Genomic DNA, 13,499 nt, shown 5'->3' with positions numbered 1-13,499 from the left:
AGAATATGCCAGTGCTGTTCTTTTCCACGGTTATATATTTCTGTTTAAGAAAATAACTTACTAAAATGTTTTAAACTCTTTTATGCATCAATGGTCTGAGTAAATTTCAGCATTTAAAAAGAAATCAATTAAGCAAGTTTTTTTGTGCTTTTATGAGGTCAAGTGGTCAATGATAAATGCTTTTTTCAGGGGTTTATGAAAGCTGTTGACAATGTTAGAGAATTTAAGTCTTTAAAACCAGGACTTTTGTTTGGTGAGCGTAGCAAGACAACAAGAGGGAGAAGGATTACCGGGGGACAATGCTAAAGTAAATACCGATTTGTCCATTTTAGTCTTTACCTTTTTAAAGGCTCTTAATTAAAAGCAGTTTTTTATGAGCCGCTATTTACTTGAGATATCAATCCCATAGGTAACATCAAAAGTTAAAGGTATAAATTATCTTGCCTTAATGCTTACTCAGGACAAGAGTATTTTGTTGTTCACAACACACCCACATACTGCTACTTCTCTCCTCATATCAAGGTCTGAGTTTAGGCCATTACAGGATGGCAGCTATAATGCTGTTAAATGGTTGTATATTAGTCATACTGAGTAATTACCTCTCACACTGAGAAAACAATATCACACTCACTGGTTCTGCATGACAACACAAATAAAGCACACCATGTGTCTCTGTGTGTGCTTACAGCTTAATGCAATCTCCGATCATAGACTTGTTGATTAGCTTAACCCAAAGATGGGAAATAATGTGATATATTGATCATTATCATTATCTTGTTCATTTGGATCTGACTTGTCCTGGGAAGACTGCAATGGAGTCAATAGTTCAGAAAAATTTAATAACCTTTCTCTTTCTGTCACTGCAGGAAATATTTAGACAGTAAGAATGACGATCTCGAGCCCTCGGTTCAGCACAGATGAGTCAGTTTAAAGAGCTAAAACAAATGATAACCAGCACAAACAATATAAATGCACTTGGATATGTTTTGCTGAAGGACAGAATGCTGGGTTTTAATAGTTTTTCCCTTTCTGTTTGAGTCTTAATTTCAGAGATACAAATGGGGACTAATTTAAAACACAGGCTTCCGTCATTTTCTGCTTCAACATCCAAAATTATCACTGTATTATATGCTGAAGGTCTTCAGCACAGAAACATATTATCAACACTTGCATGAATTGCTTCTGAAAAAAAACAGAGAAAACATTCAACTTGAAAACCCAAAAAATTGTCTTTCGTGAGAATAATGAATTCAAATGCTGAGCGCTGGCAGCAGGGTGATATTCCACCAATTAAAGCAGCTGTGGTCAAAAGAGCAGACGTATTTTACCTTTTTCTTGGACTTTTCACAGCCTTTCTTTTTCTAACATTTGACAAACACTCATAAAACACTTTGGTTTCTTGCTTGAGGTCTCATTAACAGGACAGTCTTTAAGTAGTGGCCTCTCCTTGACCTTTGTTATAATAATAAAAAATACATGTAATGTAACTTTTACATCCAACCAGAGAAACTCAATGGAAGGGTTTTAATCTTCTGTTCTGCAGCAGTTAAAAAATAAAAAAATAAAATCTGCATCTCTCTTAAAATCAGCTTCAGCCAAATTCTCATGGAGAGCGGTAATGAGCAGCTGACTGCTAAGTGATTTTATCTCCACACTTGGAATACATCACATCAAACACATACACTGTTGAAAAATTCATTTTACACCGTCACGCTGGTTTAAAAACAAAATAACATGATACAAGCAGGCAGCTGTCAAAGAAGCTATATATAACTCATCACATTTCTGTGTGGCAAAATAATAAATCTTACTATTTCATAATTAACAGTTTGAATTAAGCTAAATAATTTTGATTTAGCGGCGACAAGATGCAGTATACAGATTCAAAATCCATCTTGCAGCATAGAGTCAGGTGTGATAAATTATTATTAAAAAAATGCAAGCCATTAGCCTTGTTTAACATGACAGGTAGGTGTGTTTCTTCTACTAAATTATTTATATTCTTGCACATCAATCCATTAAATCTCCCCAATGATTCACCATTGTAGCCTGTTTGGATCTTATTTAATGACAGTCTTTCAGGTTTTGTGTGCACAGTGTGTGTATGTGTGTGTGTGTGTGTGTGTGTGTGTTACCTTGCTGAAGGCCAGACAGTCTTTGTCCTGGTCTTTGTCTTTCACCTCAAAGTCGTACAGTGCTTTGCCCTGGGGCGGCGTTTGACTCAGGGGTCGCAGCAGCTGGATGTAACTTGCTGGCAGGAAACCATGGCAACCATTGAGCTCGCCATGGTACCAGTTGTCGTCCACCTTGCGTCGCAGGATGATGATGTCACCCTTGGAAAACTGAAGGTCCCCCGGCTCCTTGCCCTCGTACGAGTAGAGCGCTTTACCACAAGGCAGCGCTGGGATGTTCTGTAAAGCAAACACACAAACACATCATTCAGTGTTGTACGGACGCTTCCTCGAGTAAGCTCTTAAAGCAGAATCAATACAAGGCAGTAAACTTGTCTTTAATGCTGCTTATGGTAGTGAGGGCCAACATGTTGCTTCACAGCACTCCATGCTTTTGCCAGCAGCAGCCTGAAGACACAGACTTAGATCTACATTTCAGCAGATCTTGGTAAAGTTGTAATTTTACTGGAAACAAAACTGCACTGTAGTTATAAAAAAATGTATTTCACATGACTGTACAAACTTATTTAGAGGTAGAACATAACAGAAATTGCTACACTCGAGCTATCTCTGTTGCTGTTTTAAAGGCGCTTTTTATTTTGCTCATAAATTTCAACTTGAAAGCGGAAACCCATGGGAACTGGGTGATTTATTTACACTATTGTGGCCTGACAGTTATTAATTAAAAGATTAGCTGACAGGTGTGTCTTTAACATAAAAGTCTTGCTTAAAGCCACTTTACAGTAAGTGTGTTTTGAGGCCCCTGCAGATCATTAAAAGATTTGATGCCTATTATTAATGCCACAGTGGTAAAATGATGAGATAACTACCCCCCACAATCCTTGGCCTTGAAAGTTTAAGCTGTAATGTGGTTTTATGAGAGGCTGAAAACTGAGCCTTTCTAACATGTTTTGAACTGCTATGGGACTGAAAAAGTAATATTTGACATTTAACCTTCATTGTAATTACTGTGACACATTAAAAGAAGAGAAATTATAAGGTAGTGACCTGGCAGTTATTAGTAAATTAGCAAAAGGAAGAAAAAAAATAAAAAGGGGAAGAAAACAAGTTAAAGAAATACAGCTATAAATCCAAATGTGTTTCAATGTGTTGGCCCTTGAGAGTAATTTGTAGAGCATGGGTAACTGGATATTCCCCTCAGCAGTATGTGAGATATGGCTGGTTATTAAAATGTTTGCCAGGTAATTGCTGCTCCTACAGTGGGCCAAACATAGTAATTTTAAAAATGCCAGAGCTGTGTGAAGCATGACTCCCTGGAGTTTCATCAAAATCGGGTCTGTGGTGTCTCACTTATCACATGTCAGTGACAGACATGTACGGGTCCATTTACCCGCACCCTGAACAGATATATGACATTATGAGTACAAATAAATAAATAAATGCTGCAGTGAATTTTGTGAACCTCCATGTGTGGATTTTCTCAATTCTCTGCACTTTTCTCTCTATCGAATTAATCTCAATCCTTATTAATGATGGTCAAAACACATATTGCATAACTGTCCACAGTACTTAGACATGGGAAAGTCTAATTAATATAAATTTGAATTTTTTTATCAACCTAACAGAACATGAAGTCTGTGAGGCTTGTAAATCCACTCTGTGTTGTGATATATCCCAAAAGTCATAAACCACCATCAGATCTGCTCAAATTCTGCTTAAAAAACAAAACGTTCTTGTAAATCTTTTCAAGCAGTTCTATGCACTTTCCACCTTTGACTCATTTTTTTGTTGTTGTTGTTTAGTCCTTGAGCCATTTTTAGATGAATGTTTTGAATAATGGATGAACGTTCAGCCATTTGACACTGACCTATGGAAGACATCTAACTCAACAGATGATACACTGTTGTATCTACACATAACAGGCAACCTAAAAACACCAAATGTATCATTAGACACTTTGTTTTCTAGCAGCCTTCCACTGGTTGCCATCACTCCACTTGCATCTAACAGAAAAGCTAAAGATGACAGTTTGACAGACAGAAAACCAACATGATTCCCAAAGGCTTTTGGCTGAAAACTTTTCATACAGCAGAAGGATCAGCTGAAGGATGATGCAGCTCTCAGGTTGGCTGTCAGGTCTTTGCTGTTTTCTTTTTCCTATTTCTTAAAGCCAATCCCCCTCAAGTATTGTTTACTGCTGTGTACATTTTCGGCTGGCAACTGCTTTTGTCTTTCGCATGTCCAGTTTTTACACCGCAGACAAAGTTATGCTGTTCTTAGAGAGAACACCTTGGCTTCTTTTGTTGCACAAAAAAAAAATGCTTGTCAAGTTGTTTGCAGTGGAACTAACTAAATAAATTGTTTTCTGTAATGTGTAGAATCAACCTGGTTCATCCCTTGGGTTTTGTCCCCTTCATACTCAAATGTTTGATAGATATGAGTTAGGTGGATTAAAAAACAAAAACCCTGATCTGAAAATTGCCAGAGTTAAAGACTTGACTGAAGGAAGTGAAGAAGCAGCCAGTGCCTAATGGGAACCATTGAAAGATTACAATAAAAGGTCGGAGATGTCACAGTTTAGTGCTGGATGGACCTAAAAAGCAGATGGATAGAAGCAGCTCAAAGAAAACTGACTTATTTAATATAAAAAAGCAAAACAAAGAGATACCATGGAAGGCAACAAAAACTTACACAAAGCGCTATCAGGAAAACCCCAGGATAGCACATGATAGCAACAATGAACCACTGACAAGGAGATGAGCAAGACTGAATTTAAAGGCAGCTGACGAGGAAGTGGAAGCAGGTGAGTGATTACAAATTAGGGACAGGTGCAGATGGGTGCGGCCGGCTGATGAGGGAAACTACTGAGCTGAAGGCATGTGAATAATGACACAGAGGACAGAAGGAGCAAAACTACACAGGAACTAACAATATCAAACACAGGGAATAAACTAAACACAGGGATAACAGGACTCTGGGAACACAAGTAGAAACATGACTATAAAACTAAAATGAAGATTACTCAAAAATTAATTCAAATCCTGACAGGAGAATAAATTCTTAAATTATTTTATCAGATACACGTCTCACTCAGAAGTGGCAAATCTGAAGGTCTGCTTCTGATCTCACACATCAAAGATGTCAGATTATAACCACTGAACGTGAGATCCAGCTTTGTTGACGCTACAACGGCTGTGACAGAAGGCACGGCAGTAATGTTATTTGTGTCACAGATGGAACAACTGGTAGGCATCATGAAGATGAGACAGGAAGCTTTGAAACTGTAAGCCTGCCTTTGTTGACATCTGTGTGAAATCAAGGACCCATTGTTTCAAGAAATGTATTGAATTTGAGCGGCAAACCTCTCCCTGCTGTCGCAGTCAGGCGTATGTAGCAGTGAGCCAAGCTAGGTGACAGTAACTATGGGAGATGGTGAAACAAAAAAACTATAAAATCAATACTTAAAAACTTCTGATGTGGGATTCTGTTAAAAATGAAATGAAAACAATGCCGTTATTTTCAATAAAACAAACTTTGGCCACAAGTTGAGTTTTTGACAACTCTTTAATTGGCCATTCATTAACAGAAATAGATGTGAAGGGTGACCAATAATGTTGGTTCATGCAAAAACATGAAAATAATGAAAAAATGGAGATACTAGATTTTTGCCCCACAGCAACGAAAAACAAAGTTGACGGTGGTATAAAAATTAAAAAGCAGAATTTGCATGAACAGCTATGAACTTTTTCAAGATTAGAGTTGTCATGAGATGGCCGAAATCTGTTATTGTCTTGGCCTTGCTCAGACTAGTCATTAGCTCATCAATCCAGTTAAAGTTATACTCTGTTTCGCCAATTAAAGCGCCTTCTACAGCAAGTGAGATACTAATTGTTTATAACTTTTCACAGAACCTCACTTCAAAAGATTTGAACTGTTTAAGAATTAATGCAACTCACAAGTTTTCAAGTCTCCCTATTTAACTGCTCAGAAGTAAAAGGGTTAAAATTAAGATTATAGATAAATTGACTGAATCAAGTATTTGACAGAAAACAGACAAGACTGATTTTTTTTTTAAATTAATTCCGGACTAAATAAATAAATAAATTAGTTTTATCTTGCTACATTTCTCTTGAGTCACCGACGCACAGATTTTCATCACAATACAACTCAATCTCCAGATAAACCCAAACTAAGCAGAAGAGCAACACACACTACATTTATTGTGCATGTTTTTGAAGGCAGCTGGCGCTGAAAGCCCGTTTATCATAAATAAGAACCAGGTAAACAAACAACTGTAACAAAAAAAAAAAAACAGAAAGAAGGCTAAAAGAGAAAAACGGTTTCTTCTTTTTATGCAACACACATCTTCACACACACTCTTGTCATACACTCCCATATAGAGTGATTCTCCCCAGATGCTACACTGCAGAGAACAGCCCGAGGTCCCACTGTCTGAGTGAGATCTGTGTTGATGCAATAAGAGGAAACAGACTTAAAAACATCAAGAAAACACAGAATTAATGCTGCTTTTGATGTTACTACCACTTCCCCAGCTAGCACTGTTCCAAGTTACTAAGACTTGTCTGCCATGAGATCTTACACCACATCACACACTCAAAGGAATGTGAGCTAAGTGTGTGAACACCTGCACACTCCATCCAAGAGCCTGAACTCTGCTCCTTAATCCCACATTACGGCTTCCATTCTTTTGCTTTCAGGCTCTCCAGAAGATTTTTAGGTCAGGCACTGATGCTGGGTGGTAAGGTTCATAGTCTCAATGTAAACCCATCCCAAAGGTGTACACTGGATTAAGGCTTTATGCAGTTCCTTCAAACAAAGCTCGGAAAATCGTTCCTATGGAGACATCTCTTTGTGGAATGGGGATTTTGTTTCATGTCGTAACAGGAAAGAGCATTTCCTGAGCGTCTGTGACAAAACATTGGAAGTGCTGAGAGCAGGAGACGTTCTGTCTGTGTCTGCACATGGTGCATCAGATTCCTGCCCCTGTGCTTGAGAAGGGTTGTGAAAATCATACACAACCAATTAGACAATGAACCGAGTTAACTGTGAAATAGATTAGACTAGTTTTTACATTTTAGGTTGCACATGTGATAGTTATGGTTAACAAGCTTATAAAAAATGTTCAAAAATAAGAATAGTTTGTAGGTGTAAATAAAGCTTTACCACTCTGCAAAATTAAATCTGCCTGAACAAGTGACAGAAAACAAATTATGAGTTCATCAGCTGTGATTTTAACTTCCAACTAAAACCTCTGGAATCATTTGTGAAGATTAATTTTACAAGCTCAAAGTTTATTGACCGGTACTTCAGCCAACTGAGCGATGCAGCTGAAACACTTCACTGCTGGGGGGAAAAAAACACACAAACAGCACAATACATACAACCTCAGGTCACCAGTAATACAACTGCCAACTCTGAAGTACTGAGGATACAAATGATATCACAGTGCTTTTGAAGATGTTGCCTAGCAACAGAGCAACTTAGGCCCAGCCTAACTTTGACCCGCAGAACAGAAACAGATCCCTAAAATGCTCATATGTGTGCCTGTCTGTTACTGAAATACCTCATGAGCCACTGGACAAATTTTAGGAAAACTTCCAGAAAGTAATCATTGGATGTACATCTTCAGGATTGCTGCCATAGCCACTTAACCTTAACCTTAAAATTTGCAGCAATTGATTATTTTCCTTAAAATTTCACTAAAACTCAAGGTTTTAGTAAAATTTAAGGAAAATAATCGATTGACACGCCTTAAAAACTGATAAGGCTTTGGAGCCAACTCAATTTAAGATGGTCATCACAGCCAAATGGGTTTAGAAAAGACAAAAAATGTTATAATTTAATCAATCTGAACAGAAATTGTATTGAAATTTGTTGTGGTAGTAGCTGAGAATCATTTACAACACACACTTTGAGCATGCTAGGCCTTTAACTCTACAAGCTCATTGGTGAGATGAAATGTAAAAGCAAAGGCAGATCCCTGGATGTGTTGATCAGAACATTTTAAGAGTTTATAGCAGGATAAAGCTAAAAGTAAGTAATAAATCTTTACCACTGACTGTTCACCAAGCTGAAGCTCTTCCTTGATAAAAAAGACTGTAGTGAAATTAAAAACATAGGAAGTGGCAGGTGCTGTTAGTGATGGAGTGACTATAAAGGTGAGCAAAGAAAAAAAAAACAAGGAGAGAAAAGCAAAGCTGAACGCCTCCTCCTCAGTCTTCATTTCTTCTTGCAAGTCTCAATTCTTTCTTGCGTTTTCTCAGCTGCGCTCCTTCTTTCACCATTTCTTATGCCTTTAATCCTTTCTCACTCTCCAGTTATTTCCACCTTTTGTTTCCATCATCCCTCCTTTACTTTCATCTATCTTTATTTTCTTTATGTCTTCTCCCCTAAGCTGAAATAGCGGGGTGGTAGAGGCTCCTTGAGGGCCTCATCAGGGAACTGCTCTGTTTGCTGCTTGATGCTGGGAAAAAGGAGGTCGCTGTGCTCTCTCTGCTGTTAAGGACCATCTAAAACTAGAGGTAGGCTGCTGTGCTTCTCCTCACTGAGCCGGAGGCAGGAAGGTCGTGCTGCGTGTATGAGCTCTAGATTTTATAACAGGAAAGATCCCACCTGAGTCTAAACAATGGAGAAGTCCTGTTTCATATCATTTTATTCGAGCTGTCATTCTTCTTTCTCAGTGTGTGTCCTTTTAGACTTGTGGGATATCAATAGTCACAAATGGTAAACATTTTGCACCTGCATATCATCTATTCTTCTTCTGAAGGGTCTACAAAACAGCTTAGAATTCAGTTTTTTCACATCATTCATGCATTCATCCATTCACCCATTTACCCCATCACTGTTTATGCACTCCAGATTTGGTATCTTCTCTAGTCAGACACTGTTAATTATACTGAGGGAAACGTGGGGTTGATATTTGTCCTAGGACTGCCATTACACTGTTTTATTTCTATTTAATTATTGCTTTTCTTAATTCTAACTATGTTGATTTAAATTATGTTGTTAGTACACCCAGTTTTGAGCCAGTCTAAAATATTTGACAATTGCTCTGCTGTGAGGGGCACTTGTCTTAGTACATACAGTACATATTGTGAATTTATGTGGCTTTTCAATTGACTAATCAATCTTTAAACCTTCTGTCTACATCATCTGTTGTAAGGATTGTTAAAAGAGGCAAGCAATATTTTGTTACAAGACTTTCCTAAAGACAAACTCATGAAAAAAATCTTTGCAGGCTTTAGCTTGTGGTCATTTCACAAGTTTTCAGCTTTTACTGTAAAACCACTTAGTTTTGTGCCGCTTTGAAAAAAACTGTACTTTAATACTTGTTTCTTTTTTTCCCCCAAATGTCATGATTTCTTTAAACTGTTCCATCTTTTGCTCTAACTCCATTTGTGCTGCCTGCTGTGCTGCTGGTGTAATTTTAACCACACTGGTGCTTTGCTTAGTTTCTCTGCAGTGCTGCAAAAGCCATTTGACACATGGACTGCACTGTGCAAATGTAAGTTTCTTCATTTTCCAAGGACAGGGTAACATTTCTGCAACTCTGCCTTTGGAGCTAAAACACTGAAATCGACAAGTAATTCTTTCTCAGTTTACACATGTAATTATTTTTTCCAAGATAAACAGTTCATACAAATTTATAGCAGGCCAGTAAAGTAAAGTTTAATATACATTGCCCTTTTTCATTTAAAAGAAAGTTTGCCTCTAGTTTAGATTTCATAAAACAGGTCTTAAATTGACCAAGCATCTAATTAACATTTTATAAACCAAAAATAACAAAAAAAATATATTTTTACAAAAAATATTAAAGGAAGAACTTTATAGCTTACTCGTGAACATTATAACAGCAGGACAGAGGATAAATAATCTTGGCAATCAACCTCACACAACTGCATGTGATAAAGAAAAACAATCAAATTCGGTGGTACTTCATTAATATTTTACAGCAAACAATGCAAATCCAGAGAAAAGTGCTCTACTTTAAGGTTTACTCACAAAAGAGTACAACAGGAAAAAACAGTGAAGCTAAATTAAAATGCTGTGTATTGTGTATATTATCAGTCTGCTTTTGATAAACAACAAAAATGTAAATTCATGACAAAATAATATAAAATTGATGCCTAAAGATCATTGTGAAATAAGTAAGTACCCTTTGTTTATTGGTCATTAGTGTATTAGACCCAGTCTAACTATTGTATAAAAAATAAGATAAAAGATGTATATATATACATTCTTTCATTTCATGTGTGGAAAGAGTACAACAGTGGGCTGTCAAAAACAAGCCAGAATAGCAGGATCACATGCCTCACACCTCTCTAGTGTGTGTTTTTTCAGAATATTATCATTAGTCAAAGTGTGTACACACAAACACCCATTTCTTCTGTCCATTACATAAATCAACAAGCGGTAATTACTGCACCATAGGAGTAAGAGTGTGTTCTCTGTGTGTGAGCTGCCCTTGGGGAAATATTCTAAATGCACATGTCTTTCCATCACCGACTGCTGAGAGTCCCATCTGTCAAGTGTGTGTCTTCAGTACCCATAAGGTACTGGGAGGTGACTGGTCCAACATGGAACCGGCTGCCCCATTCAACCAGACCCCCGTGGGACCCAAACACACACACTCATAGATGCACACACACACACACACAACATACTGGCTAAGCATGTCCAGTTAATGGCTCAATGGGTTCCCTCGTTCTTTTTAAATTTACACTTCTAATGAACTAATTATCTGTTTTGGTGGTCTACATGAAAAATAAAAAAGGCAATTAACTTTTTTTTCTTATACTTAGTGCTCCACATTTAGAAAAAAAAAAAAAAGCTAAATAGTGTTAAACGTAAAACATTGGAATAAAATGTGGTTTGATATGTACAAATTCTGATGTAAAATCATAAAGTATAAAACAAAATAATCCCATAAAATATCAGTTCTGCCTAATTATGTCAACGCTTGTAGTTTTTATAAGCTACATGCCTGACAGTCCAATTTAAACAAGCATGTTTATCTTAATATTTACCAGCTTTTTGCCAAGTACGGTTGCAAGTCATCAGTTTAATCCATTAAAAACAACCAAAACTGACAAATTTAGTCAAACAAAATGTTAAAATACAACAAAAAAACTATAAAATATAAAACATATTAAAGATTTTCTGCTCTGCTTGAATGAAAAGCCAGTGAAATCCTTAGCAGAGACTGGACAGTGTCATTAAAAGGTAAAATGTTTTATAGATTTGGAGCAGCAAGTTTTAGTCTGATGAAAATAAGCTTTATTTTGATAATTTCCTTTTAAGTCTTGCCTTTGTACTTTTGGTTGCAATTGTATTTAAAAACTACTTTAAAAGTTGTTGAAGTTAGGAACCCTGCTACCCAAAAGGTTCTTGAATGATAGTTTTTTTTTATTTGAAAAAGCATTAGTCATTAGTTATTACTGTGTAAAACTTAAAAATGCAGCTGAAGTGAAAGACAAACCACATACTGTTTTCAAAAGTAAATAAAAGCAATAAAATAATACAATCAAATACACGAGAACCTGACAGGACTAACCTTCAGAAGGATAATCACAACAATCATGGTCATTATCACACTGCAAGCTTTAATTTCTCTGTTTTGATGTGATAACAATCAGATTAAAGGTGCAATATGATGCAAACATTTACTTTGCCGCTGTAACACGTTCCCCATTGACTCAGTCTGTTTTAGCATAACTGAATAAATCAGACAAATTGCAAATTCGGTCTAACTTAATTAAGGAACTGGAGTGAGGAATTAGAAAAAGAAACATTTATTTGTTTACATTTGACTCTGTAATTTAAAAAAAAAGACTATACACATATTTTGAACCTCTTGAGGATCCATTCTTTTCTAAATAAATTAAACAGATGACAGTGACCATAGCCTTATGTTAAATGTATTACAACAGCGTTAGAACATAAATCTCACATTAGCAGACACAATCACTGGAGTTGAGCTGCAGTGAGAAAGACTTAATGTCACACATGAGAGCCATAATCTTTATATAGCTTCTACAGTCACTATGTGCCCCGTGGGACTCTCATTACAGAGACAATAACTTTGAGGCATGGATTTTGTTTACCGTAACTAACTTTTATCTATTTGTTTTGTTCCTTAGGAGTCATCTGATTAAATGTCAGGTCACATTCAGCTGTGTAAATAACAAAAGTACATCTGCATATTTTCAGTCTCTTGGGGGTTCCTTCTTGGCTGAAGAAATTTACGAGTAGATTTAAATAACTGCATTACAGGAAACTTGATGCAACAACATTAAGACAAAATAAACTGAACAACATCCTTTTGGCAAAAAGAAAAGAGTTAATTTCACTCAAGAGCCACAATCTTTACATTGCAGCTACTAAACATTGAAGAACACAATAAAAAAAACACCACTTGCCCTCATTAGTTGGAAACATTAAGTCTAAGCTTTACAAAATGGTTCCACCAGAAGACAGATTGAATTACAACTTTAAAAACTTGAATGCTTTTGTCAAAGCAAACCGTGGTTTAAAGACAGCAGCAACTGGCACCCCTGCATTCACACATATAATGTTATGACTGATTGTCTTTTTCTGCTTCCACTCGATGGAGAACTTCTTAACCTCTGCTGAGACACTAAAGCACTTCTATGCATCCAGCAATACATTCACAACAAATAAAATGTACAAAGAATCAGTTGCTCAAACTAATTTACGAAACCCTCTGAATACTGACTCATTTGATCATTTGCAAAAACCCAAAGAAAAACCAAACTGTTATTGAGGCTGGTGTTTTGTTGGTGAGTATTTAATGGCATTTAGCCTTTAATGTCAGGCCAAAGGAACAGAGTGAGTAACAGTAGAAATTAGAGCTGTTCATCTCTGATGTGTGGCCAGTAGAACATGCATCCCAGTACACTGCCAACAATTAGATTCATTGAAGATGCACAAATGGGGAAAACCAATATAACACAATTTGATTCAGACCTTAATCAAGATGCGGTGGCACGCAGAGAAAAAATACAGAATTGCAAAGACAAAAACAGGTCAGTAAAACTGAAAATTGACTTTACAAAACAAAAGGTGCTGCAGGGCAGGAAATCCCCCCACAAAATAAACAAAGGTCACCAATCCAGCAAAATACAAGCACAGATGATCAACCAAATGGGACTCAGATGGGAATATTAAACTCAAACAGGAAGGCAAAACCACCTGGAATGTACAGAGGACATTGCACTGCAAAGTAAAACAGGTAGCCAGATTCAAGACAGCATGATCAGTATTGAAAGAAAAAATCTATAGAAGTAGAAATAAGGCAAAAACAAATTAATCAACAAACTTAAAAAA

At 36.7% G+C, this 13,499-nt stretch overlaps 1 protein-coding gene across 1 annotated transcript in view; it reads right to left on the bottom strand.

Annotated features, from left to right (window-relative positions):
- LOC108240384 (E3 ubiquitin-protein ligase SH3RF3) overlaps positions 1–13,499 on the bottom strand; it is an 83,535-nt gene that overhangs the window by 23,964 nt on the left and 46,072 nt on the right. The window contains exon 2 of the mRNA XM_017423809.3: positions 2,136–2,411. Coding sequence (XP_017279298.1) covers positions 2,136–2,411 — 276 coding nt within the window. The remainder of the gene's footprint in view (positions 1–2,135; positions 2,412–13,499) is intronic.

The sequence above is a fragment of the Kryptolebias marmoratus genome, linkage group LG6 (assembly GCF_001649575.2).
Source record: "Kryptolebias marmoratus isolate JLee-2015 linkage group LG6, ASM164957v2, whole genome shotgun sequence".
Taxonomy (NCBI): domain Eukaryota; kingdom Metazoa; phylum Chordata; class Actinopteri; order Cyprinodontiformes; family Rivulidae; genus Kryptolebias; species Kryptolebias marmoratus.
Note: the sequence above shows the minus strand (reverse complement) of the source record. Positions and strands in the feature narration are given on the sequence as shown.